General features: G+C 48.2%; 1 protein-coding gene across 8 annotated transcripts in view; it reads left to right on the top strand.

Annotated features, from left to right (window-relative positions):
* Nucleotides 1–25,428, top strand: part of WT1 (WT1 transcription factor) — a 45,443-nt gene extending 20,015 nt beyond the window's left edge. For 5 of the 8 annotated variants that reach the window (XM_070273504.1, XM_023646214.2, XM_070273509.1 and 2 more), the window contains 5 exons: nt 14,905–15,001; nt 17,824–17,974; nt 20,993–21,082; nt 21,630–21,722; nt 24,119–25,428. In XM_070273504.1, the coding sequence (XP_070129605.1) occupies nt 14,905–15,001; nt 17,824–17,974; nt 20,993–21,082; nt 21,630–21,722; nt 24,119–24,240 (553 nt within the window). In that variant the 3' untranslated portion in view covers nt 24,241–25,428. The remainder of the gene's footprint in view (nt 1–14,904; nt 15,002–17,823; nt 17,975–20,992; nt 21,083–21,629; nt 21,723–24,118) is intronic. The other 3 variants (XM_070273502.1, XM_070273503.1, XM_070273505.1) reach the window with 1 other exon arrangement.
* The last annotated feature ends 1,153 nt before the right edge of the window (nt 25,429–26,581 follow it).

Below are 26,581 nucleotides of genomic sequence, written 5' to 3'. Positions count from 1 at the left end.
CAGGTCCACCGAAACATCTCTCACTGGACGTGAGGGAGCAGCAGTGGGTGGGGACGGGGTTCTGGGGAGAACGTGGACCAGATGAGATGAGAAGATGACACAATGAGGAGGAGGGGCACTCTGATTTCTCTTGTCTCCTTCCACCTCCACTCATTTTCTCATCTCTGTGTGCCCATTGGGATCAGAACTACTTTCATGACCTCAAACGGGAGAATATCCTATTTCGATTTAAGTCAGAAAGAAGGTACTTTATGGAACCACTTTCTTAACTCTGACTTTTTTCCTCACCCACACACAAATGAAATTAGATTTTTTTAAGTGGGTCACAGGAAAAAAAGATTGCCAGAACTCTTTGTAAGCATTAGTCCACCTTTATGTATAATTCTGTTAACGGTGCCTTGCGTTGTCTGTTTTTTATTTCTTTAAAAACGTTTTCTCTGCATTCTTAATGGCTGCTGATTTTCTAAGGCTGCTCACAAACCTTGGCGACTCTGTTAGCCTCTGTTTTGTCTCTTCTGAAGAAAATATCCTGCAAAATGGAGAAACACATCAACCTTGACTGTGGTCCAAGTTACTAAAACAAGGAAGAAGCTATTCTCTGGAGACTCGGGCAGGGGAGTGGGAAATGGAACACAATAGAAATGCAAAGGAGTGCTCAGCAAAATGAATGTCCCTTTGCTGGTCCAAGAAGTCTACAGACTGTTGGGAACACACAGTGTTTGACCTGTGGATGCTTGAAAGGAAAAACGAAAGACTCATGATGAGTGATGTATAGTGAAAACAAAGCTGCGAGTTTTGGTAGGGCCAAGGCTGTCGAATCTGGAGAAAATTCCCACTAGACATGGTCTCATCCCTGAGAGCCTGTGCCAAGAGAGATAGCGGTCCTCTCTGGCCGGAAGATCCAACACACAGCCCGGCACCTTCCCTCTCCAGCTCGTGAGCATAAGGTCCTTGTCCAAGAGATTTACTTCTTGAAAATAGATAGCTTGCTTGTAAGTGGCTCCTGGAGCTTGAGATGCTGAAGCAAAGGTGGGGAAGCAGCTCCTGGAACATCAGCTTTCCTGAGTGACTCCTTCTCCACACCCTGCAAAAAGTTGTTAATTTCTCCTTTCAAATGGTGACCTTGATGCCTTGGGAGCCCCTTTGTCTTGCACCCGACTCCACGAGGGTCTGGTGGCCTTGCTGCACAACAAAGCATGGGACTCCTGGGCTGTGTTGCCTGTGCCTCCAAGAGTGGATGAGTTGGGGCTGCTCCTTCCCTCCTGCCCGACCCGTCCACATTTCCCACCCTTTCTCTCTGAGCACGTATTCAGTTAATGTATGTGATTTTTTTATTATGTCAGGAATGTGTATGAATTATGGAGCACTTAGAAAATATGACTGTGTCAGGAAGGAAATTAACACCCTCAGAGCCCTGAACAGTGCGCACACTTCCAGACCTTTCTCTGTGTCCATGCACATTTGTGTCACTTTCTGCCTTATGACAAACCATCGGTTTCCACGTAGATCTATGTCAGCAAATACATATCTGTAGCTGTAGCAAAGGTCTGTGTTTTGACCTTTATGAGAGCCTTGACTTTTGGAAAATATTCTCAACATCTTAAAAAATCTTCACTTAAAAAATATGTCAGGCATATCATTTCCACACTATGTTTCTAACTATTTTATTTTAAAGCAAGGAATGGTCTTCATTGCACAAAGGTGAGGAGAAGACAGGTTTGTTTAGATCAGGAGAAGAAAGAAGCCAAGCAGGAAGGATAGTGGAGGGAAGATGGTGGTGAAGGGGCCAAGCTGAAAATGAGCATGGGGGTGAAGTGGGGCGGGGGGCTCCAGTCTGTTGATGAAGGGGTGTGTGCACGTGCATGCCTGCATCTTGAGGGGAAAGGGCATAGCAGAGGAGTGGAGGATGTCTTTCATGACCTAAGGGAATATTTTGGACCTCTCATGTCTATGCTCCCATCTTGGGCCCTTCTGAGACCCCTACTTATCAATTATCTTTCTCCCTGTCATCTACCCAAGAGAAAATCACAACCTCTAGCTAGGAAAACATTGATATTGAAGCTACACTAGTAAAAGGTCATCCTAATAAATGTGTCTCTGAAATGAGGGCTCCTGCATATTTTAGTAGGCTTTTTTCCTACTAAAAGTAAACAAGTTCATTTATTCTAGCTTTATTTCTGACTCTCCACTTTAAAAGCAAAGCCACAGATGTAGTGTTCCTAAGGCTAAGATGGGGACTTTATAAAAAATGAAAACAACTTTTTTCCCCCTTGATTATAAAAGTAGCACAGGCTTATTATTAAAAAAAAATGCAGACAGTACCAAAACATTAGAGAGGAGGAAAAAAGTCATCTGTTATCTCCTCGCCCAGAGATAACTATTTTTTAAACATATTCCAGTGTATTTGTATCTGCAGAGAAAAAATTTTGGAAACACTTATTGAACTGTTAGCTGTAGTTGCCTCTGGAAAGATTGGAAGGAAAGGCAAAAGTCCCATAGAGCCGCGTTTAAGAATCAGGGGAGCAGAGAGCCTGGAGACCTCGTGTGAAGACAGCACTTCATGGAACTTTCCTGCGAAAGAGCAAAGAAACGGGATTCTGGTTCAGTAGGGATAGAGGGTGAGAAGGTGGTGTTTTTATTGCTTTGCTTTCCTTTATTTATTTATTTTTAGATAGAAGTACCTGCGTGTTTGTTTGCTGATGAGAATGATCAAGAAGAGGAAAACTGTTGATGACGGGAGGACAAAGAATTGTTGGAACGATGTCCTTGAGAGCAGAGGCTCCCTGTGCAAGCGGGCTGGTTAGCTGGGAGCTGGGGCAGTTCGTCTAGTAGCAGCGCTGATTTACAGAGTGCTTGGTTTGTAATGGTGTTAACCCTTTGCTTGTCCAATGCTCTGCAAATATTTTCTCTGGTTTGTATTTCAGCTCTGTTACTGGTGGTTTTTTTTCTCTCAGAGATTTTTATTTTTATAGTAAAAATGATCAGATTTTGTTTTATAGTTTAAAGTTTTTGGCTTTTGTATCATGCCTAAAATGATTTTTCACATCCCAACATTTTTAAAAATTTACTTATTTATTGGTACATTTTTAAATTTGCTTTTTACATTTAAACATTTAATTCATCCTGAATTTATTTGGCAGTTGGATTCCACCTTGATTTGTTTCTAGATGACCAGCCAGTATTCCCGAACCATTTTGAATAATCCACCCTTTCCTCATTAATTTCAGATACTACCTTCATCAATCCTTGGATCCTATCAGATTTCTTGGATCCATTTCTAGACTCTTGATTCTCTTCTTTTGATCAGTCTGACTCTTTCTGCCAAGTATCAGACTGTTTTCTTTGCTATAATTTTGTAGTCTGTTTAAATATCTGAAAGGAAAGATCCCTCACATTGGACTTCTTTTTCAAACTATTTCTGCCTGTTATCTCTTGTTTATTCTTCAAGATGAACTTTAAATTCCTTTTGTTAATTTCAAAGAAAGTCTTTGTCAATGTTGGTTCTTTAGTTGTGACAAATGCACGACACTAATGTGAGGTGTTAGTAATAGGGGAGACTGGGTGTGGGGTGTATGAGAACTGTGTATTATCTTGGAAATTTTTCTGTAAATCTAAAAACATTCTAAAATAACAAGTTTACTTTTTAAAAGTGTTAATTGGGAGTTTGAATGGATTATATCATGTTTAAAAATTGATTTGGAGGAAGATTGACTTTTGAAAAAATTTTAATCCTTTCTTTAAGAACATGGCATTTCTCAGACTGTTTCAAGTTTTGTTCTATGTCAGATGTTCCTATTTAGAATTTCCTCCTTTTCCAGATTTTTAACAGTGATGCCTCTGGCCTCAAAACCTCTTTACAGTGAGTGTGATTCCTGTGGATGCGTGGCAAGGTTTTCCTCTATTTCTTCACCTTGAATTACTTTGTTGTGTTACTCACGTCAGTTTGGAGGGTGGGGTCCATGGAAGAGATGATTACACACACATCCCTCATACCTTCAAGCCTCCATTTCAACTGGAGAAGCAGGAGAAATCTTAGTCTTAAGAGCTCTGTACTTGATCCTGGGGTTTTAGGGAGGACATTTTTTTTTCTGTAATTTTATGTAATGACTTGTTCATGTAATTGAGTAAACTTTTTCAGATTCACTGGTGTGTGAGCAAGCTGGGTGGGAGCCTTTGGGAATACAGGCTGAAAAGATCCTGTTCTATCTTTCCTGTATGAAATGCAGGGTTTGTCTAACACGTGGATTTAGGATACCCATTCTTGGAGTGGAGCCAGCAGCAGTCTCTGGCCATAGAGCCAAAGCGTTGAGCACATAGAGCCCAATGAGTTGAGATGAAATTGGGGTTCCGATGAACTGGCGCCTCAATACTGGACTCATGTAAGGGGAGAGCCAGATATTTCTTGTGATCTGATGAGATGGTCTGTGAGATGTGAATTCCTGTGTCTGTATGTGTTGAAGTAGGAAGGAAAGTCCTGCCTAAAAACGTTCTTCTGAGGAGTAGGGGCCAGTAAACACTGTGGTTTTTTGAACCATGTTCTCCCCAGACTGTTGTGGGAAACTGGATGTGAAATATCTCTTAGCTCTGCTCGGAGTGTGAAATAAAAGGAAAAAGGTCAGTTGGAGAGGTTGTGTACCATTTCAGGTGGTGAGGAAAGCTTGGTGGTTCATCAGGGCTGATTTATACAAGTGTTGCTGGCAGGCTGTTAACCTCTCAGCCTGTGTCCCTATTAAAGAGTGGCCAACGGCTAGGCTGCATGGGAAGTGAAGACACATGAGCTGTGACTGTAAAGAAACTTAAAAATAGGAATACAAACAAGGTTTTATTAATAATAGCATGGTTGGAACAAGTGGGCATCTTCCAAAAGGCAGAACTTTGAATGGACCAGTGTTCATTTACAGGTATCTCGTTTAGATATATTTGCTGAAAAATAAGCCCAATTAACTTTAAATAACTGTCAGATTATGTATTAATTGGGACCTTTTCTATAGCAGGTGGCAGAACCCCAGTTGTAACTGGCAGCTTGTTGTGTTGCATTTGAAACTCCGTATTTGGATTCAGGAACTCAGTGTCATTAGAACTCTCCTGCCCTGTCTCTTGTCTCTGCTCCCTGGGCTGGCCGCCTTCTCAGGCAGGCTCTCTCCATTGTGGCAAAAATAGCTCCAGTTTTTGGCACCTAAGCCCACAAGGAGAATCCCTCTCTGTTGGTTCTTGAGCGAAAGACCCCGAGAAGGCGTGGATGGGCCTGGATGGGGTCACGTGGTAGAGAATGCAGTGGTCTGGCTGGCCGGGCGTTGCTCACACACTCACCCCAGGAGCCCAACGGTGGGATTAGAGGGGCAGAGCAAGAGACGCTCAACAGAAAGTTTAGCACACTGAGTCCGTGCAGTAGGGTGAGCCCTCTCCCCCCAGATGTGAGGTGGAGCTGGACGGACCTGGATGAAAATGATCGCAGGCTGCAGTAGGGGGAAGCCTGCTTTCTGATGCTTGTGGGAAAAGTGTTCATTAGAAAGTACAATAGCTAGGATCCCTACCATAATGCAATTTTTAGTTAAAAGTGACACAAAATATATTGTGTTTCTGTTAAAAGTCAAAATGCATTTTTCTCTTGAGGTCTGAACTGAAATGAAACACCTGAAGGTAGGAAGAAGGTAAATTTTTCATGTAAAAAAATAAGTGATTCTTTTCCGTAGACTACTTCTGAGGAAATTTTATACCTATGAATTGTCAGATGACAGGAGTGACTTCTGTTTTTTTAAAACTCAATCGAATTTAACTTGGTTGTTTTACTTTTAGGTTCTGCTTTCTGTGCTGGATTAGTAAAAGAAATTGCATCGTCCACTCTTTCTCTTTATATTCTCAGGAGCAGAATAATCCTTTGGTTTTTAATATATCCACTGACCTATTATATTCCTACTAGAAAAGATGAAATTGCACAAAGCAAAGAGAATGGCTAGGTGGCATTGCTGATACTGTTCATGTAGAATTTTGAGTATTGTCCTTAGCTCACACATGCTGGCCAAGAATGGAGCAGTGTTCACGCTGAGCTAGAGGTGGCTGTGCTAGGCTGCCACCAGCTCTGAACATGTGCAAAAAGCTCATCTAGCATCCATTCATGTCCCCAGGTCAGATGCTGTAAGTGGATGTGAGAGTGAGTTTTGAAATTGGTTAGAGAGAAATTCGCTTTTCATTCAGTAAATCTTTGAACCTGAGCATTCTGCTGTGACCACTGGGGCTTCCTAGGAGAAGTTCCTGGTTCTTTTGGTCCTAAATCCTCTAGGACTGATTAGTTCAAGTCTGACTCTCGCTCGTCCTCATGCATCGTGGGCATTTGTGCAGAGGCTTGTTGTCCTGTGGGTTTTGTTTTATTTTGTTGGTGTCCTCTTGTCTCTTTTATCCTGTAAGTGCCCTTGCCTTCCCCACCCCTCTCTGGGTCTCGAGCTGCTGGTTTGTTGGAGAGAGCAGGTCAGGTGGCTGGTCCAGTTTCTCACAATCTGAATTTGGCAGATTGCTTCCTCTGATCTTATGGCTTTGGGCCCCATACCCTGTATTTCCTATAAAGAGGTAGTTCAATAGATCTGGAGGCTTGATTAGAATAACCGAGTGGTGGTGGTGTGTTTTGAAGGAAGCATACTTTCTGAACATGGTTTTCTTGCTCTTTGCCCTCAAAAGTGGCACACTAGACAGAGGTGAGCAGCAAAGTGTATTTTCAACACCAGAATGAACCAGGCACTTAAGTTTCTCGCATGTGAGCCTGAGTGTCAAGGATGGAGAGAGAAGAGTGGCTGATGGGTAAATTCCCTTTTCTGGATAGTTGATGTTTTCCCAGTGCTTCCCCTCAATCTCATCAGCTTTGCAGAGATCAGAAGACAGGTGAGGGTGGGGGACGCCCCTGGGCAGGGACTGGAGGTGGCCGAGAGAATTCACAGGCCAAGGTTGCCCCTTTCTGAATATTCATATCAAATGCTAATCTCTTTCAAGGTTCTTCTTTTTCCTCTTTTTTTCTTCTGTTGATAAGGGATTTCAGGGCGGCTCTGGTTTTCCTCATCTGTAAAACCTCGATTCCTTTTTATTAATCTTCTCGTGCCTGTGGAATATCAAAATTAATCATTTCTCAAGAAGCTACTCAAACATTAATTTCTGGGCCAAACCTCAATGTACAAGTTTTTAGCATGAAGAGGGTTCATAATTTGTGTTATATGAGGGACATTTTTCTCTTTTTGCAAACTTTCTAAGGACATGCGTTTATGTATTTTAAAGCTGTCTAGGAAAAGCAAAATTTCTCAGGATACATTTTTATGCATTTTAAAGCTGTTTGGGAAAATGTACAGTCTATACCACTGCCAGAAATGAAGTCACACAGTGTGGGCTCTGCTTGGTTTATTTTCCCAGTTAGGTAGAAATAGCTTTTTTGTAAAAAGGTTGCTCAGTTTCAGCTGCTCTTGCGCAGAAGCAGGCTGCTTCCATCAGTCAGCCTTGGGCTTCCTTTATACTGAAGCACATGCGGCACCTCAGCATGGAAGCTCAGTTGCTGAAGAGGGAACATTTTGAAGTGGCTCCTCCTCGCTGCCTCAGTCTCTCATCCTTCCCGCTCCCAGCACGTTTTTTAAACCTTCAACCATCATACTCCTGGAGAAGAGAGCTGGGGATCATGCAAGTGTCATGATGACAGAATGAACCCAGGATGGGGTTCCACCACCAGAATATCTCCTGGTCTTGAAGAAGACGGGAGCTGACCTGGACTCAAACCCCCTCCCTGCCACTTGCCATCTGTCTGACTTTGTGCTGATAACTCCGTCTCTCCTTAAACCTCAGGATCCTTTGCTGTAAAATGGGGATAAGGCTGTTGAGTAATAGGTACCCAGCATTGTGCTTTGCTTAGTCTCCTCTGATCCTGTGACAGTCCGGTGGGGGAGGGAGGCGCTCTTTTCTCTTTTATGTGATGCTGAGTCCAGGGAGGTTGAGTCATTTGCCTAAGGTGCTATGCTTAATGTCTCCTAGGTTGTGCTAAGGATATAAAATAGGAATTTTATAGCTCTCAACCACCAGGCTTGTGGGAAGCAGAGAGGAGACAGTTTCTCTGCTTGCTGGTCATCTGCTGCCTGCACTCATGGACCTGAACGTTTGTTGGGATAGGGCCAGAGTGATGCTTAACTTGTATTCTCCATGTAATTTACCTCTTTGATTTGCAAACAAATCTGTGAAAGAGGTGATTGGGTTCGTCTTACAGATGATGAACCTCAGTCACAGAGAGGTTTAGATGACTCACCCAACCACAGAACACAGAAATGACAGAAGTAGGCCTGGAGCACAAGCTCTCAGACGCGGAAGCCGTGTTCTTTCTGACGAGTCTTTCAGATTAATCTGGAGATAAGGATCCAGATTAATTTAGCTCTTTCACAACTATCTGTAAGAAACCAAATATCCAGTTCCCTTGGTTTGGTGGGCTGAGTACTGACCCCAGCATTGTCCAAGTCCTGATCCCAGGACCTGTGAATGTCGCCTTATGTGGAAAAGGGAGTTGGCAGAGGTGATCAAGTTAAGGATCTTGAGATGGGAGATTATTCTGAATTATCTGTGTGGGCCCTAAATGTAATAAGTGTTTGTATAAGAGGAAGGAGAGGGAGATTTGACACAGAAGAATAGAAGATGAGATGAAGGAAGCACGAAGTCGGAGTGATGTTAAGAACAGACCAAGAGACGCACACGAGTCCTAGGACAGAAAAAGGCAGGGAGAGGCCCCCCTCAGCCTCCAGAAGAAAACAGCCCTGCCAGCACCTTGGCTTGAGCACAGTGAGGCTGATTTTAGACTTCTGATCTCCAGAATTGTAAGAGAATAAATCCGTGTTGTTTTAAGCATCAAATTTGTAGTGATTTGTTACCGCAGCTGTAGGAAACAGATACACTTGAATTTACTGGGCAGAAAATATGGTTTTCTGAGTATAACTCCAGTGCTTACACCGACTTTTAAGTGGGCCAGTGGAATTGGAGGTAAACAGCTGACACCTGTGGATGATGACATCTTCTGGATTTTTCTCTAGCAGCATTGGCCATTCCCGCTGTACAGGTATAGCATCCTTGCAAGCTTTGAAGAGTCTGGAAGATTCTAATATTCGATTTTCAAAGATTCAGGCACATCCCCACCTCTACTTTGTTGCCATGTGGGTGGAGACAACAGAATCAAGATGGAAGTTTCCAACCTGATGGTGATTCTATTAATTTCAATTATTTGCCAGAATTAAAACCCAGGCAATCTCACATAGAAATGCTGATTTCCAGCTTCTCTGGAGAGTGGAAAGATCTGACAGCACTGGGTTCCTGTTACTGCCAGTGCTCGGCTGGTACGGCAGAGTCCTGGCTGCCTCCTTTGGGCAGGGGGTGGGGTGGCCCTGGTGGCTATCTTGCTCTGCAGGGCCTTCATTTATTTTCCCCACTTTCTTGGCCCCTGTAGTCATATCTGAGTTTGTGACTCTGCTTTAAAGAAAAAAGAACCAAATCCATATTCTGACCAGTTTAGCAAACACATAAAATAATTGCCCGTTGGCCAATAATCTGGAAATTCGTGGAGAATAAGGGAGGTGACAGAAGATTGAGACTGTTGTCTTGGTTGAGGTAAATGTCTTAGTTTTCAACTAGGAAAAAACCAGTGGATCCTAGAAGCCACAGAGCAGTGGGATTAGCATGAGTTCTCGGGAAGCTGTTAAGCTGGATGTTCAGGAGCACGTGGGGAAGAATGGAGATCGTTAGGAAGCTGGGTGTGTTAACTATACACATGGCGGTGCTCAGGTCTGTTCTTTGCTCAGGTAGAATTACTAGTCTCATAGTAGAAGGTCACTAATTAGTGGATCTTTATTTTGAAAAGACATTTCATAGTTATCTTTGATGTCCTTATGGGAATTATGGGCTAAATACTTAAAGGAATGCTTTGTGTCTAGTTGAACAACAAAACCAAAGGAGCTGTCTTGTGTCTCCGTCAGTCTGGCCAGGTTTGCAGTGCCGTGCTCTGGTGGCAGGAACGGAGCTGTCTTGTGTCTCCGTCAGTCTGGCCAGGTTTGCAGTGCCATGCTCTGGTGGCAGGAACCGAGCTGTCTGGTGTCTCCGTCAGTCTGGCCAGGTTTGCAGTGCCGTGCTCTGGTGGCAGGAACGGAGCAGCAGTCACCTTGCTGTGAGCCTCCTTTGCCACGTCTTCCCCTGCCTGCACCAGACCCGCCAGCTCCGCTCCCCACCTGAAAGACCATAGCCGCCCTCCTTACACCTCACGGTGACCTCCCTGGTTATCTTGGCCAGGGAGTCATCAAATCCCTTTTCCCTGTAGTTCAGCTGAGTCCAGTATCTTATCTATCAGAGACAAGTTTATGAGGCAACAAAACTTGAAAACATTTTATAAATCACCACTTTTCATCCTGAGAAAGTCCAGCCTTACCCAGGCATGGCCCACATGTCTTGCTGCTGTAGGGCCAGGGTTCCTTCGCTTTCCTTCTCACTACCTGGGTTGGAAAGTGGGTGCAGCCACTGCGTGCATTTCTACCCTCTGGGAGATATGGGTTTCTCAATTGCTTGGTCTGGTGGGAGGCACAGTCTGCTCTAGAACCTGCTTTCTGGTATCAGCTCCATGAAGGATAACACCCTCGTCTCTGGGCCACGATGAATTTTTACCCCACAACTCTCCAGGGCTCTGTGATTCCTATATGTGGAAGGTGCATCTTTGGCCCTAGAAATCTCTTCATGATGCTGGTAGTTCTTGCCCTTCTTGGAAGGCTTTATGGCTCCGGACATCTCATCCTTTTTGGTTCATGCACAGTACAGTTGCTGTAACTGTTTAAGGCTGGTCTATCTTGGGGTGAAGCTTGGCTTCGCTTGACTGTCTAAGCTAGCAGCTAGGTCTTAACCATGGCTGTTGTCGCAATGGTAGCCACCATCATCCTGGGCCTTTCCCTCTCAGGTTAATTCCTGCTGATAACATGTGCCCTATTGGGCTGGACCCTGCCCAAATGACTAGATTCTCTGTGACGGCTTCCCCCAGGTTGCTCCAGAGAGACCTTCTAGAATCCCATCACTTCCTGAATATCAGAGAACAATTACATGTATTGTAAATATAATCGTTCCCAACAATGGCAGCTCTTATGAAAACACAGAAAAGGTGCTTCTCGAATGTAGAGATGACATGAAATTGAATAGGAAGCAAATGTTTTGGAAGCCAAATCAAGAGTCAAAAAGATTTCAAGAGTTGAGGATGACTTGCTAAAAGAAATAGGATGGAATTTGAAATATAAATGCATTGTCCTGACCCATAGTTTAAAAAACTGTGTCTTCAAGCTTGAGATTGGCCATAGCTACCTTAACTGCAGTTCATGCTGGGGTGGGAGTGGAGATTCTGTCTGGCTGAAGACCATGGCAGCCTGAGTGCTAAGAAGCGATGAGCTCTTCAGTATGTTACTAGTAGGACTTTGTCCAGAGGGAAGGGGAAGCCCCAAGCCCTCTGTCCAGGGATTCAGCCCTGGCAGCCTGTGGGCCTGACGCACTGTATTGTGTTTGACTAGCATGTTGACTTTGAAAAATCTGGATTCCCTTTGGGTGAGGCATATACTCTCCAGGCTCAGGCATTTATGTTACTTCTGATTCTCTGGTGTTTGTGTGTGGCCTGATGAGTGTTTGCGGATGTTCCTCCCTCCACACTCCCTTATGGCCATGCTTTTCTGGGGCACTGGAATCCATCCTGGGCCCACACTTTGAGAGGGACTTAACAAAATGAAGGGGATAAAGATGTTCTGGAGAGGAAAGCAATTAGACACCAGCTCACACTGTAATAGATGAGAGAACTGCGTCCCAGAGAGCTGTTGGGACACTGAGCGGCTATCCTGTGGGGAGGGTTAGGTTCATTCCATCCCAGGGAAGGTGATGGACTGTGAGCCTTATTCAGTCACTAAGTTAGAGGAGGCTGAGAGGAGCGAGTCAGTCTCTGTCCTCAAGGCCGTGTACCAGAGAGCAGAGGAGATACACAGAGATGGTGTGAAATAGCAATATGCACTCCGTGTTCTCCAGAAGACGAAAATGAGGAGGCCGGTTTCCGCTGGGTTTAGAATGGCCTTTCCTAGCAGTTAAAGCTCTCCCCAGATGGGATGGCTACCCGGGAAACTTGTCATGAGCCATGCTGTCCCACTGATGGGGAGGAGGTGGAGCCACTGTGCGTGGGGTCTTGGTGGGCGACATGTCTGCCTCTGGTAATCTCTGGTTCCAAGACCATGACTTGCTCTCCTTCACTGATCTAGAGAGTCATCACCATATTATATGCCCGTGGGTTGTGAGTGGTGTTCTAGGCAGACCACCCTGGGTGAGCGCTGGGTTGCAGGGTTTCCAGAGTGTGTGTGTCTTTTGGAAGCACAGAGCCAGTGCAGGGCCCGGCTGTTTTCCTTGTTCCCAGGCTTGGTGGAAGATGCTGGTGGCGTATTAGGCAGGTACAGGCTTGTTGCTGGTGGCATCTCTTGTTGGTTGGCTTGCATCTGCTGGGAGGATCATGATAGCCTCTGAGTGGTGCAGCTCCTCATTTCCTGGGACAAGCAGCCTGAGGAAAGTGTGTTTCCCATGCCCCCCACCCTCCAGGAACCCAGATAGAATCCAGAAATTAGCTGCCCAGACAAGAGAGTCCAAATTCTTCCCCTTTGATGGCAGAACTTTAAAATAATTCAGGTTTCTATTGTGTCCCTAGAGTCCCTGAGCCCTGGAAAACATGTAAGCCACATCTTGGCTCCACGTGGAAGGCTAAACCAAGCAAAGGCAGCATCTCTTCACGCCCTTGGGGGAAGATGTTCTGGTAGCGCATTCTTGTCCTGTCCTCTTCCTGCTCCCACATCGCCGTTGTCATCAACTCTCACATCCCCAGTGTCTACACGACTTAATTGTGAGGAAGGCACACATGGCTTCTTTCTCTTGGCAAACACACTCTAAGGTTCAGAAAGGCAGATGCTATCTGAATTTGGCATTTCTTCTCAGTTTTTGCATGTTTGACCCTGGTTTTGCTCTCTGGAACATTTTCCCCCAGATATGTCACAAACCACCTGAAGAATGTAGAGACAAATTGTAGTAGGTCATGGGGATGGAACTGCCACCCATCTCCCCAGACTTGCTGTCACTGCTCTATGCAAAGGAGACAGGCAGCTCGTTCTAAAAAGCTTGGAGCCAGAACTAAACGTGAAACCCCACAGCTGGTGTGGCTGCAGGGTGTGTGGATGTTTCAGTCATCCTGGCAGACACTCTGCCCTTCTGGGAATTCTCTGCTCTGGGTGAACGAGAGTTGAGCCAGCCCAGGCTTCCCCACACCTTCACAGGAGGGGGCCGATTGGCCACACTGCCCGCCTCCCACACCAGGGCCCCTGGAATCTCTAGAGTAATAGCAGAGGATGGACGTTCTCAGCCCTTGCACCTGGAAATTGTACGTGGAGGCCTTAAGAAGTGCTGGTGCCTGGGCCCTGTTCCCCAGCGGTCATTCTTCAAAGCAGCTTTATATATTTCACATGCTGTACAGTTCACCCCTCAGGGGTGTACAGTTCACTGGTTTTTAGTACAATCACAGAGTTGTACGACCATTACCACAATCTGAGGACATTATTGGCTGTCACTCTCCATTTCCCACCAACTTCCCAGCCGAGGCAACCAACCAGCAGTCTACTTTCTGTCTCTATAAATCTGCCTATTCTGCAGATTTCTTATAAATGGAGTTACATAATAGGTGGTCCTTTGTGACTGGCTGCTTTCACTCAGTGTGATGTTTTCAAGGTTTGTCCACAGTGTCATGTATCAGTACTTCATTCCTTTTTATCACCAAATAGTATTCCAGTGTATGAATATACTATGTTTTGTTTATCCAGTCATCAGCTCGTGCACATTTGGGTTGATGCCACCGTTTGGCCATTATGAATAACACTGCTAATGAGCAATGTGTACACGTGTTTGTGTGGACATACGTTTTCTTCTCTCCTGGGAATATACCTAGAAGTGGAATTTCAGGGTCATATGGTAACTTTATGTGTAACCTTTTGAGAAACTGCCAGACGTTTTCCAAAGTAGCTGCACCATTTTACAGAGGAATTTCATAGAAGCTCCCGTGGCGATTCTAGGTGTGATTCTGTGTGCTGCAGTGTGGACGAGAATCCTCACTCTGCCTCGTTTGGAAGTAAAATAACTACAGAACAGACATCAGCATTCTCACTGAAGGAGGGACTACTTTTAGAGCAGAGCATGCCCTCCCCCCAATTTGTTCTCTTCAACATCCACATCCCTCAGCTCTCCCAGTCCAAGGTTAGCCTGAGCACCTGCTAGGAGACTGGTCGGTCTAGTGTCCACCTAGGGCACAGCTTGGCTTCAAGGAATTAAGCTGATCTGGAAAACTGATCTGTAGGTTAAGCAGAGTGGGGCCACAGATGTGTAATCCCCACTTATGAGGATGTGACATCTCTTCTTGTAAGTGTCATCATTTTCCTGGTGCAATCTGATCAGAACTGAGTCATGAGGTGCTGACAAAAATCCAGGGCACTTAATGTGAAATTTGAGGCATCTGCTCATTCCTGAGATATTCGCAGCTGTCAGCCTGCCGTCTAGATGGTAGACAACTTGCTGGGGATGAAGTCCTGCCACTGGGACTTTTCCCGGCTCATCTGAGAGGCATTGACCCGGAAGGTGTGGTGCGCCTGTGAGAATCTGATCGTGGCGGGGCGCTGCGTGGTGGTGGCAGAGGATGGAGCAGCCCACCCTTCACAGCCCTGCTTCCACAGTGCCCCGTGGAGGGAGGCAAAAACCACCCCCTGTCCTGTGGGCTTTTAGGGAACGTTGCTTCCACCGCAGGTGGGCATTTCCAGATGGTGCCTGTGAACCGACGTGAGCCCGGTGTTCTCTTCCTTGTGTTTGCAGCCATGGCGCAGGGTACGAGAGCGACAGCCACACCACGCCCATCCTCTGTGGTGCCCAGTACCGGATACACACCCATGGCGTCTTCAGGGGCATTCAGGTGAGGACGTGCCTCCTTCCCCTCTCGGCAGCCCTCCCTTCCTTGCTGATGGCCATTTGGTCCTGGAAAATCTGTTCCTAATTATAGGCTCCTGTGGCAGCAGGGACCCCTTTTCTTCCCCTGGCGCAGGTAGGGCAGCCTGCCCATCTCCACAGGCCAGTGTGAACGTGCCACCTCCGGGATTCAGACCCAGGTGCTTCCTGCAGAACCCTTTCCTCCCTCACCACCTAATTAGCCTTCTCCCAGGTGGGGGCACATCTCTTCTGTTTGGGCTAATTGGGCCTGAATTAATGACCTGGACCCATGACTTGTAAGATTTGGTCTGCATTGTAAAGTGCCCAAAAGTAGTCTCTGTCTTGCTGATAATAATAGTAACAACAACAACAGCAACAATAGCAGCACCACCTGTGGCTGGACACCTGCTAGATGCCAGGCATTGTGCTAAGTTTTATAAATGGACTCTTTTTTAATAGCCTTAATTTTTAGGGTAGTTTTAGCTTTACAGAAAGTAAAGAGCCCGAATGTCCTCCCCCTTCCCCGTGCTCCCCACAGAGTCCTCTGCTTTTAGCAGCCTGCATTAGCAGGTACATCTGTTATGAATGAGGAGCCGGTACGCACACATTGTTGTACTCAAGTCTGTGGGTTACATTACGCTGCACTTGTGTTGTCAGATTTGTGTGTTTTGTTAAATGTGTAATACGTGTATCTACATTACAGTATCATACGGAAGAGAGCCATGACCTAAAGATACCCCTGCTCACTGCACCCCTGCAACCACTCACCTTCTCCCTGTCTCCATAGTTGTGCCTGGTCCGGAATGTCATGTAGTTGGAATCACACAGCATGTAGCCTTTCCAGACTGCCTTCTTTCACTTAGTAACATGCGTTTAAGGTTCTTCTGTGTCTGTGCATGGACTTCCTTTTCTTCATTTAATCCTCAGCACACCTTTATGAGGGTGGGTACTGTTAGCATCTCTGTTTTATGGATGAGGCAGCTGAAGTCCAGAGAAAACAAGTGACTTATCCAAAGTCACGTAGCTTTGAAGAGGTGGAGCGGAGACTTATAACACAAGTCCTGTCCGGCTCCAGACCCCGTGTTTAATGGCCATGTGATCAGCTTGGGGAAGGGTGAGTCTCCAAGGAGAGTAAAGAAAGTCAAGCAAAAAGGTGAATGTTTCAGAGAATTCAGGAAACTCCTGGGAGGCCCCCACGGAGCCTCTCTGGGTAGCCAGACCACACACTTACCAGGGGTTCTTGCTTGTGACTTTGCGTGTGACTTGGTGGCTGCATCGTCAGTGACAGCACTTTCTCCAGAGTCGTCAGCACCCTAGAAATAAGTCCTGGGGGCACTGGGTCCCCACATAACATCTGGGGCGAGGAGCTCTGAGATGTTCTGAGGGATGTTTCCAGAGGCGTCATGGTGATAGAACAGCGTGTCCTTCATCCTAAACCTTCCAATGGAGAGAAAAAAAGGGAGAGGTTACAGAAATAGGGAAATCTAGTGTAAGGACAGAAAGAGTCAGCCAATCTCTCCTCTAACAAATTCCACGAGAATCCTCCACCAGGACCCAGACTGATGTTTTATAGCCCATTGCTGTATGTGCTGCATCTAGGATGAATTAAAGGAGATGGGAAAAACTCCTTCTTTCAACCCAGCCCTTCTGGTCAGACTCACTGTCGTGGCCTATGATTAGACTTCAGACCACACAGGTGTAGTTTCACTACCTTCTCATGACCCAACACCACTGGCTCACCATTTACATTTATGCCACCCTTTGCCTTAAGACAGTGTGGCCTATCAACAGCAAAGCTGTATGTCAGTACAGTACCTTTTCTTCAAAAAAGATGATCTTGCAGTGCAAGGCAGTGTGAAATAGGAACCAGACCACAAGCATGGGGGTGGCATGATAAATGCACAGGCAGGGGTGGGTTAAGCTCAGAAGTGGCTCCAGTCCTCACACATAACATGCACGTGCTCTTCGGCCTTGACCGGCTCATCTCTAAGAGACTGAGGAGGGTTTGGCCCCTTGGGCCCTTCCGGTGCTCCCATCTGTGGCTCACCCACCAATGCTGAGAATGGGAAGAGGTTTGCCTCACCATCCTCCTCTGGCTCCTTTTCAGGGAGGGTTGACCATACACACACTCATTCTCACGAGACGAAGGGATCAACAGGAGGCCCTGTGAGGGGCATGGAAAGTGCATGGGAGGCACACATGTTTCCTGGGATCACTGTGAGAGGGCTCCTCCAGCTACACAATGGGCCTCAGCCGCCTTCACACACAGAACCCCCACCTGCTGGGGCTCCTCTGTCCTTGTCCCTTGCCACACACTCACACGTGGAGGGCCTGGTCAGTTTGGGGCCCATTCAGTGCCCGCAGTTCCCTCTTGTAAGGACTCCTTACCTGTTGCAGGTTGGGCCTGATGTCGTATGTCCCTGTCTCCGATGGGGAGGGAACAGAGCAGAAGGTGGAACTGTCGGCTCCAGGCCTCGCTGCCCCACGTGGAGATGCAGAGGGGTGGGGGTGGAGTAGGGGCTCTTCTGGCACGAATGTTTCTTTCCAAATGCTCGGGGTCATGACCCCAAACAGACTTCGTTTCAAGTACGGGTTCTGGTTGATCGGTGGGGATGGCGTCGGGCTGCGCTGCAGGATGTCTCCATCTGCCTCTCTTGACGGCATCTGCTAGGGCCTGTGGGGTGGAGGAGTGTCCAGGCTGCGTAGCTTCCGCCCCTTCTCTCGGCGGGTCCCAGCACCCTCTCCCTTAGGGCGAGCTCGGACAGCCCCGTGTGGCTGAAGCCTCTGTTTCTCCCACTCTGCTTGCAGGACGTGCGCCGCGTGCCTGGAGTCGCCCCGACGCTTGTCCGGTCAGCGTCAGAGACCAGTGAGAAACGCCCCTTCATGTGTGCGTACCCCGGCTGCAATAAGAGATATTTTAAGCTGTCCCACCTGCAGATGCACAGCCGGAAGCACACCGGTGAGTGTGTGTACCGGCCAGCCAGTCCCAGTGGCCTTGCACAGGGTGCTCAGAGCTCCCGCTGCCGGAGCTCACATGCCCGGGACACGGGTGGCTTCTAGGGTGGGACATAGCTCTGCTTTGGAGGGTCTGGCCTCGGCGATGGGAGAAGCTCGGGCCATCTGTGTCCTGACTGCCCCTCCTTTGTTAAGGAGCAGAGCAAGAGTGGGAACGAAGTCCCCAGAATGAAAGACTCTTGCTTGAATTCTGGCTTCACTGCAAGTGATGAGACCTTGAGCAAGTCACCTATCTCTCTGTGAACTTCATTCGCTCATGTGGCAAATGGAGATGAGAATGCCTGCCTTGTATGGCTGTTAAGACTAGATCAGCTTTTAGAATCAAATTGAGGGAAAGGAGTTAGCGATATGAAGCACTTAGAAGAGCACCCTTTGTCGACAGTCTGAGTGAATGATAGCGTTATTGTTAGAATGCTGTTAGTGTCTGTGACGAGGGAGGAGCCAGCCTGGGGAACTCAGTTATCCGACCATTTTGAGAGCTTGAGGCAGGTCATCTGAGATAGGAAGAGATGGTCCAAAGGAAAACAATTGCCTGCGTCAGTAATAACTAAGCAGATAGGCATGAGGAGATGGATTGTAGGTTTAATTTTAATTTTAATTAAAAAAAGATGATTTTTGAAGATGTACCAAAGAAAACTGGATTTCCCACAGTCAAGGGGCCTGCCTCTGGGAAAGAGAGAGCCAGCCTCGTCTGCTTATTGGCCCCCTTGAACGTGAGCTGCCGCCTCCCAGATGTTTGCTGTGGGCCTCATGAGCACTGGAGGGGAGTGCGGTTGGGTCTCCCCTGCAGGGAAGCGTTCTTTCCTACAGGAAGGAAGGGAGCTGGTGCCTTCTTTCCACAGCTGAAGGACAGCTTCGCCATTATGATTACCATTATTATTTTACTGTTACTGCTGACTTTGCTTTTGGGAAGCTGGAGAAGAAAGCAAGTTGCATTCAGATCTCTTTAGACTATTGGGCTTTGCTAATTCCTTGCACCTAGAGGATACAATTCTGGCACAAACCAGGGTTTGCACTCAGTAGACCACTTGCTTGAGGCTAAAGGTGAGAGGACCAGTGGCATGTTATGGATCATTTGAAAAGTATCTGTTCAGGTTACAAGGAAAATTGTAAAGTAAAATTCTGCCTGGAAAAATGCAGGGGAATGCATTGAAGGCAATATAGTTGTAGGAACTTTTAATGGGAAAGAGGCAGTTAGAAAGCAGTGACAGATCAATGTGTGTGTGAAGGAGGGCGTGGGCAGGACCCCCAGATTGCTGGGGCCCTTAGGCAGCTCCTTGAAGAAGATGAGGAAGCAGGCTGGTATTTAACAGCCCTGCGGCCCCTTCTCAGAAGCGTGCCATTTTTTCTTATTTATTTATAGACCAGTAGTACAGACTGTTGCGTTAAGTACTTTCACATTAAATACTTTCTATGTGCCGGACTCTCTTAGTCCTCACACACAAACAGTTGATGGGTAGGATACGGTGGAAACAGACTCAAACTCGTGCCATTTCACCCCGAGTCACAAGCCGCCTTCTCAAGGAGTTTTTGGTCTCTTTCGGAGCTAGGGACTTGGAGGGTTTGTGCTAATGAGCTAAATTGGAGGCTGGGGGTGCTGAGGAGTGCTGAGGGTATTGACTTGAGCTAGGGTCATCCCAGAGGGCTTCTTGGAGGAGGAAGGGCCTGGGCTAACCATCCAGGGGTTGGTAAGTTCAGGTAGAGGAAGGACGAGCAGAAGCAGAAAGGCGAGGAAGAGAAATGAGACTGAGTGGGGGCGTTTAAGTCTCAGGCGCTGGGCCAGGTAGAACGATAAAGCCGAGGAAAGGCCCCTGCCCTCCAGACTTCCAGCCCTGGAAGAAGGCAGACCTGGACTCAGCCCCCGGCGGCGTTAGGTGTCGTGGTGATTCTGTAATGAGGGGAGGAACGCCTTGATCTGAAGGCGAGGTTTCCGAGAAGGCATTGCCGAGGAAGCAGCATTTTTGAGGGTGGGTGGTGGACGTGACGGGCGGGGGTGAAGGGTGATTAGTGTCAGCAAAGAGCAAGGCCGACTTTGGGGATGGTGTGCTTGGGAATGCCGATCAATTGGGGAACGGGAGGAGGTGGGGAGGCTGGAAAGTAGCCGGGACTGCCCTGCAGGGGAAAGACCCGGCCGAGGCTCGCTCCCCATCCCAGAACAGTGACTCACAATTCTCCTAAGGAGGTGGGCAGGCCCTGGCTCTCGTGCATGCCTGGGGCTCACTTCCCAGGGTTTGGCTGAACTTTCTCCAGGAGGACAGGGGTGGGGCTCGTCCCTTCTGCCCCTGGCAGGAGGTTGTGTAATCACCCTGCTGCCTTCTCTTGGATAAGGGACACCAAAAACCTTCTAAATGCTGTGACTCCTGGTTTAGCTTGAGAGTCTTGCAGCCACGGAGCTGCCTGTGTTTGGCCGGGAGCGAGAGGTCAGCAGCAGAGAACGCCAAGTCTTCAGGCCGTGAAAATACATCGTGGGGCCAGCTCTCAGGCCCATCGCCCTCAGAATTTTGCCTCAGACTCAGTCTGGGAGCTAAGACCTCTGTGGTTGTTATTTGTCTGAATGCTCTCTACCAGTGTTTTCTGGGCTGAGCCCTTTACCTGGATGGTCTGGTTTAGTCTGTTCAAAGATCCGTTGAGGTTGTCAGATTAGGGGCCCAGTTTCACGAGAAGGAAATGGCACCTCGCCCAGGGCTTTGAGGGGCAGAGCTGGTGTGATCCTTGGGTCAGACTTGGAGCCTGAGTTCCCCTCCACCTCTGATGGGGGAGGGGCCATCTCCTGCACCTCGGCCCGGTTCTGGGCCCACTGACCACGAGTGCGTGTGCACGAGGGCCTTAACCTCACTCTGCCGTTGGCAGCACCCTTTGGACGGGCTCCGCCAAAGAGCCTCAGGCGTCTGGGACCCCTTCAGGCTGACTTGAACAAGACCCCGTTCCCAGTGTCCCTTTCACATGGGTGTGTCTCTCCAAGGTGAGAAGCCGTACCAGTGTGACTTCAAGGACTGTGAGCGGAGGTTTTCTCGGTCAGACCAGCTCAAAAGACACCAGAGGAGACACACAGGTTTGTGGGCTTGCTTCTTGCTGCTGACAGGTCATTCCTTTGGGTTACGGTGGACTGGGGATTCGCTTTGTGCTGAATGTGGATGTGAGAGGGTCAGCCATTTGTTTAGTTTTTCCAGTAATTTCTCTTCTAACCTCTGGAGATTTTTCCCTCTCTTAAAAATAAGAAAAAGGAAAGAAAAGGAAACATCCCACATTTCTCCTGCACACCACAGGACAGTGAGACTGCACCGCAGTTTGCTCATGGGCACTGAGCATCAGTAAAGAGCACAGGTGCCGCCTGCAGCAGGAGGTGCCTTTGCTGTGTCTCGGGCATGGCTGAGACCTCGCGCGAGCTGGACAGTTGTGGTTCAGGGATAGTTGTTCCCAAGACAGCAGCAGGTCTTCAGGGGGTACTCGCGGCCTCAGGTGGTTCGTGCTGACCTGGAGAGTCGGGATGTGAGAGTGAGGCCGGCGTTGCAGGTGTGGCCGCCGGGAGGCAGGCCTTCTGGGCCTCGAGCCACCCCCACGCTGTTAGGGCCGCGGTGAGACCTTCTCTGTCCGTTTAGGTGTGAAACCATTCCAGTGTAAAACTTGTCAGCGCAAGTTCTCCCGGTCTGACCACCTGAAGACCCACACCAGGACTCATACAGGTAAAACAAGTGCGTAACTTTTCTTCACATTTATTTTTCATTATTTTTTTAAACTACTGTTGGATGCAGTTGTTTGTGATGAGAGAGACTGGAGAGGACCAGGGTGAACCCCTAGCAGGGTTAGGGGCGGCCGAGAAGGGAGAGAGTGTGTGACTGTCTTTAAATAAGGACAATGCTGAGGAAGGGCTGTGGGTACAGGGCAGAAGAGAGACCTGCCAGACTCCTGTCACGAGTGTCCAGAGGGGACGAGCGGTGAGCGGCTCCCTCTGTCCCTGCTTGTTGCATCACCTTTTTATCACTCAGTTTGACTTGATAATCAACCTTATGGAAAAACAGCAGAAATTCCAGCAAGCCAAGTGTTTATTCTCCTGAAAGCCCCCGTTCCATGACACTATTTCCAGAGACCTGGCTCCTCACTCTGCTACAAGTGAGGGCGGCAGGAGCGGGCCCTGTGTCTGCTGGGCTCAGGCCAGTGTGTGGACGTTCTGGCAGAGAGCAGGGAGCAGGTGTCTGCTCGCGGGCTGCCAGGCTGCTGCTTCTGCACAAGGCTGCTGTGATTTGTGTGAAAAGAGCCCCCTCCTTGTGTGGGAGGAGGGACAGTGCCTTGGTTTCCTCAGTTTATCTTCACGACAACTTCTTCAGGCGAGTAGGGGCCTGTTTTACCCCCGTTTTACAAATGAGGAGACTGAGGCACACGGTGACTGAACGACTTGTCTGAAGTCCCAGCGCTAGGAAGTAGCAAGCCCAGTTCTATCTGCCCCAGCCCTCCACATCCCTCTGCCTTCTTTGTTGGAGAAAGAAGGCTTTGGGGTTTGGGGTTCACCTCTCAGCCCAGGGAGGAAGGAGAATCAGGAAGAGCCAAAGTCAGCAGAGCTGAGCACCATTGAGAGCTGAGAAGAGTGCAGACCGACAGGAGCAAGGGCTAGGATCCGTCCCTCAGGACGACCTCTGACAGCAAGGCCAGAGGTGGGGGAGCGGGAGGCAGATCTAGAAGGAGAGGAGCAGTGAGTGGGGTAGAGGGAAGCCTGAGGGCGCCAGCCCCCTGTGGTCCCACCTCCTCGGCCCACCGTCAGGGTCCAGGCACCTGTGCCCGAGCTGATGAGATGGGCGTCTCCTTCTGCCTGCTCAGGGGCCCTTGGTGTTGTGGCTTCTTTGCCTTAGTCCTGAGTCCGTAATTTGAGGGGAAAGAGTTATTGTCCCTGCCCCCGGCCCCACCCCATGCACATCTGCATGTGTGTCGCCAGCAGACCCTTTAATGCTGGATTTGATGGGCCCCCAGTTCTGACCCTGGGACAGTGCCCGCCCCTCCCCCCACCCAGGACATTTCTTAGTGCTGGTTTGGACAAGTAGTTCTCTGAGAAGGCAAAGTGGGACAAGTGATACTTGAGCAGCTCCCCCAGGTGTGAGAGGGATCAGCTCCTGTGGCGTTTTCACTTAGGAGAAAGCACAGGGGTGCTCCCGTTATGACTACAGTGGGGGCGCGGTGTGGGGGCACATATAGCAAAATACATGGGCTTTGCAATTAGACGGACGTGGACTTGAGTCCTCTGCGTCTGCGCTCGCCAGGTGGCCAGCCTCTCCCGTAGAGTGGGGATAGCAAAGCTTCCCTCGCAAGGCTGTGGTAAGGAGCACATAATGTGAGGGCACAGAGAATGTCCAGCACAAGGTTTGGCGTAGAATAGGCATTTAATAAATGCCAGTTATCTTCCCAGTACAGAACGAGGCTTGGAAGGAACCGCTAAGGGCTCCGTAGATGGAGAAGCCTCCATCTTTTGGCAAGTTCGTTAAAAACCTCAAAACCATGCTCAACTAGAATTTTCTGTATAATAGGGTTTGTGCTCTAACGCCTGAAGGAAAAAGAAGCGAGCACCAGGCACTCAGATATTGTGATTTATTTAAAATACCCCACCTCTCCAGAATATACAGACAGACATTAAAGCCACAGTGCAGCTCTCCTGCTGCATGGCAGTCAGTCAGCAATATCCAGGATGAGCATCTGGAGGCCCTCGAAGCCCAGTTAGGCTCAATTCTCTGCTCAGACAGCAAAGGGGGAAATCAAACAGCTCACAAAACAGTCCAGCAGCAGAGGTTGAGGCCGATGTTTTCTTCCCCTAAACTAAATATGAATTGCCCAGATATTTCATTAATTAGACTCATTCCTCCGCTCCCATCTCCCAAGTCATCTGACTTAATAATATTTTATAATTCTTACAATATTTCAATCCTTAAGGCCCCAGAGGTACTGCCATTTCCAGGCTGCCTGTGAAATGAGCCGTTGCTCAGCTCAGGGAGAGAACAGGAGGGAACGTGGAGGAGGGGCCTGTGTTGACTGAACTCGGGCCTGGATGGTTGAACTTGGCCCGGCTCTCCATGTGAGGGTTTCTAACTGGCAATTGTGTCAACAGGTGAGAAGCCCTTCAGCTGTCGGTGGCCCAGTTGTCAGAAAAAGTTTGCCCGGTCAGATGAATTAGTCCGTCACCACAACATGCACCAGAGAAACATGAGCAAGCTGCAGCTGGCGCTGTGAGGGCGGCCCAGGGCAGCTCCGTCCCAGCCGACCATGTGGGAGCTGCGCTCAGCTCTGGCTCGAATGCCTCCTCACTCACCTCTCCAAGAAGGACATGGCAGTTGACCTTCTTCATCCAGCTTCCAGGACAAGATGCCTGAACCACTGGACCGACCAGGTTTGCCTGGAGGAGCTCCGGGCTCTGCTTTGGGGACTTGTAGTTGACTCAGGGCCCTGGAGAAGTGGTTGACACCGCTGGGTCGGTTAGAAGCCCACCCCATTTGGTCTGGATTTTCCACTGTAAGAAGAGCTGCTGTCGATAGCTCCCTTCTCCTGTGCACATTTTCACTGGGAATGGAGTCACTGTCCATTTTTCATCATAGAATATTTATAGGCCAGGGCATGTGTATGTGCCTGCTAATCTAAACTTTGTCATGGTTTCCATTTACTAACAGCAATAGCTAGAAATAAATTAGAGAACGAGGCACTGGGGCGAGTCGCGTAGACATTCTGGAGGTCAGGCGGGCTGCTAACCTGGGAGGCAAGATGTAGTGCTCCCAGCAACTGTCAGAACTCCTGCATTTCAGCAGCTGAAAAAGAATCAGAACTAACCAGTACCTCTGCAGGGAAATCTGAAAGAATCTTACTGATCAGTTAATTCTGTGTCAACATGTGGCACATCTTACAAACCGTGCTTGAAGATCGGAGGTGTTGTTTTTGTGTTTATTTTTGACTTTTTGGAGTTGTAATCTTATGCATCTTCAGAAACATACAAATCTCCTCACACAAAAGGAGTAGAGCTCATCTTCATCATGTGGGGTGTCCTAGAGTGTGCAGATCATGCCGGTTATGTGGCTTCAAGTTGTAAAAATTAAAGTGACTTGGAAAGAAAATAGGGGCTAGTCCAGAGTCTGCGCTGATGACTGTTCTCAAGTAGCGTTGGGTCCTCCTGTGAGGAAGCCCACTGAGGAAGGCGGTTGGGGTGTGGGTTGTTTTTTTTTAAGGGAGGGAAGTTATTATTTACTATTGCTTGAAATTATTATGTAAATAATATATCTGATAATGATTTGCTCTGTGATGACTGAAGTTAGGAAATGTACAAGCGTTAGTTGCATCACTGTTCTCGTGTTGATTTTGCGACATATTGATGGTGACACTGAAATGTAACCTGTGTTTTCACTTCTCTCAATTAAAGTCTGTTCAAAAGGACAGTGGCAGGATTCCGTCAGCTGTATTGTGTTCAGATCTCGAGGACAGTCGAGGCTCTTTTAACAGGTAAGAAGGCACCGACCTCCATGACCACTAGTTAAGCCGGCCCAGGACCCGACCCCGGTTTGCTTCCCGGTCAAACCTCAAGAGGCGGTTACTGTCCCAGAAGTGGACCGGGCGGCGCCTTCACTGGCATGGTGAAGTGACTGCTGGTGTTAAGGCTGGATGGGCGCACAGATGGCGTGGCAGGAATCAGTTCTCAGGGTTTGTTTTACCCAGCCTGTCATTGCAGCACCTCTTACTCCTCGCCAGCGGAAGAGAGTAGGGAGATGCTGATGACAACTTGTCTGTTGTGAAAAGCTCACAGGTAGACGCTATGATGAGGAGGGCTCAGTACAACTGAACTTAGAACTCTTATTGCTATAAATCAGCTTGGCTGGCTGACAAGCGCCCAGGCTGCCCAGGGCAGCTGTGTGAGAGCAAAGATCTACATTATCTATAAACTGTAAACACTGTCTCTGGTTCTGCTGTATGGCTTTTCAGTTGTAAATACGGAGGTTAATTTGCTGCCGCCCCTCTCAGCCCCATTATCTTGAAGGTTGTATCTTGGAGGGTCCAGGTTTCATTTCTTCATTTAAATGTGTCTTGAACAGATGGCAGCTCAGCCACGGAGACTCTGTTCTGCATTGAAGTGCAGCTCAAAGTTTGGGCTGCCTAAAAGTCAGGTCCTGAGGCCCCTCTTAGTTTGCATCTGGCTCTTGCATCACCGTTAATTATAGCGAGTGGTGACTCACTTGTATCAGCCGTTTTTATCTTTTCCTGCCAGAAGACAGCATTTCTCTGGAGAAGCTCAGGACCAGCACGGCAGACGTCAGCGGCGAGGTGGGCGAGCCAGTTTCCCAACAAAAGCAGCCACATTGTCTTAGCTGCACTGGGAAGACCAGAGAGCCTGACACTGCCCCAGCCGCTGGCGTGCAGCTAAGGTCAAGGGCTTTGGGAAGCAGACCAACCTGGGTTCAGATCTGAGGTCCCTGTTTCCTCATCGTTGAAATGGGGACCAAAAAGTCCCCACCTAATAGGGTTGTAGTGAGGATTAAATGGGGAAAAAAAGCATCTAGCATGTAGCAAAGACTTAATAAGCATCATCTGGGAA

This window comes from Equus caballus, chromosome 7, assembly GCF_041296265.1.
Source record: "Equus caballus isolate H_3958 breed thoroughbred chromosome 7, TB-T2T, whole genome shotgun sequence".
NCBI lineage: Eukaryota > Metazoa > Chordata > Mammalia > Perissodactyla > Equidae > Equus > Equus caballus.
Note: the sequence above shows the minus strand (reverse complement) of the source record. Positions and strands in the feature narration are given on the sequence as shown.